Source organism: Lagopus leucura, unplaced genomic scaffold, assembly GCF_019238085.1.
Source record: "Lagopus leucura isolate 7727_CA_CO unplaced genomic scaffold, USGS_WTPT01 29062-0_obj-0_obj, whole genome shotgun sequence".
Taxonomy (NCBI): Eukaryota; Metazoa; Chordata; class Aves; order Galliformes; family Phasianidae; genus Lagopus; species Lagopus leucura.
In genome coordinates this window covers 1-1,079 of record NW_024967268.1, presented here as the reverse complement: position 1 = coordinate 1,079, position 1,079 = coordinate 1, and the positions used below count along the sequence as shown (strand labels likewise).

At 66.3% G+C, this 1,079-nt stretch overlaps 1 protein-coding gene across 1 annotated transcript; it reads left to right on the top strand.

The window, feature by feature from the left end:
* Window positions 1-178: 178 nt before the first annotated feature.
* LOC122193029 (phospholipid-transporting ATPase ID-like) lies at window positions 179-1,076 on the top strand (the record flags this gene model as incomplete). The annotated part of the gene is made up of 4 exons (XM_042893720.1): window positions 179-279; window positions 400-645; window positions 734-872; window positions 975-1,076. Coding segments are annotated over 4 exons (588 nt in total), but the record flags the coding sequence as incomplete, so codon positions are not given.
* Between the last annotated feature and the right edge of the window lie 3 nt (window positions 1,077-1,079).

The following is a 1,079-nucleotide window of genomic DNA, read 5'->3' as shown; positions in this document are numbered from 1 at the left end:
CGCCGTCCCTGCGCCCCCCCGTCCCTGCGCCCCCCCGTCCCTGTGCCCCCCGTCCCTGTGCCCCCCTTCCCACACCTCCGTGTCACCCCAGCTGCCCCGTGGTGGCAGCAGCACGTGCTGCTTGGGGTCCCATGGGGCCGTGAGGGGGCACTGGGGGGGTTTGGGCGCTGGCTCTGAGCCCCACGTGCTCCACAGACGGTGTACGATCAGTACTTCATCACGCTGTACAACATCGTCTACACCTCGCTGCCTGTGCTGGCCATGGGGGTCTTTGATCAGGTAGGGTGATCCTGGGGGGGGTCTCTGGGTGCCGTCCTTGTCCCTCTGCTGGCGCTGTCAGGCCGGCTCAGCCCCGGCACACGGCACTGAAGGAGGTGCCAGCGTGCCACGTGCCCCCAGGACGTGCCGGAGCAGCGGAGCATGGAATACCCCAAGCTGTACGAGCCCGGCCAGCTCAACCTGCTCTTCAACAAGCGTGAGTTCTTCATCTGCATCGCCCAGGGCATCTACACCTCCGTGCTCATGTTCTTCATCCCCTACGGCGTCTTCGCCGACGCCACGCGTGACGACGGGGCGCAGCTGGCCGACTATCAGTCCTTCGCCGTCACCGTCGCCACCTCCCTCGTCATCGTCGTCAGTGTGCAGGTTGGGTCTGTCCCCCCCCTCAGCCCACCAGTCAGAGCCCCCCGTGGCCACCCCCTGACTCTGCCTCCTCCTCCTCTTCCTCCCCCAGATCGGCTTGGATACGGGTTTCTGGACGGCCATCAACCACTTCTTCATCTGGGGCAGCCTGGCCGCCTACTTCGCCATTCTCTTCGCCATGCACAGCGACGGCCTCTTCCAGATGTTCCCCAATCAGTTCCGCTTCGTGGGTGAGCGCTCCTCCCTGCTCAGCGCCCCCCACACGCTGCTCTGTGCGGCCCTGGGGCTGAAAGCTGCCTCACGACCCCCCCCCTTCCTCCTCCCTCCCCCAGGCAACGCACAGAACACGTTGGCGCAGCCCACGGTCTGGCTGACCATCGCTCTCACCACCGTGGTGTGCATCATGCCCGTCGTGGCCTTCCGCTTCCTCAAGCTGG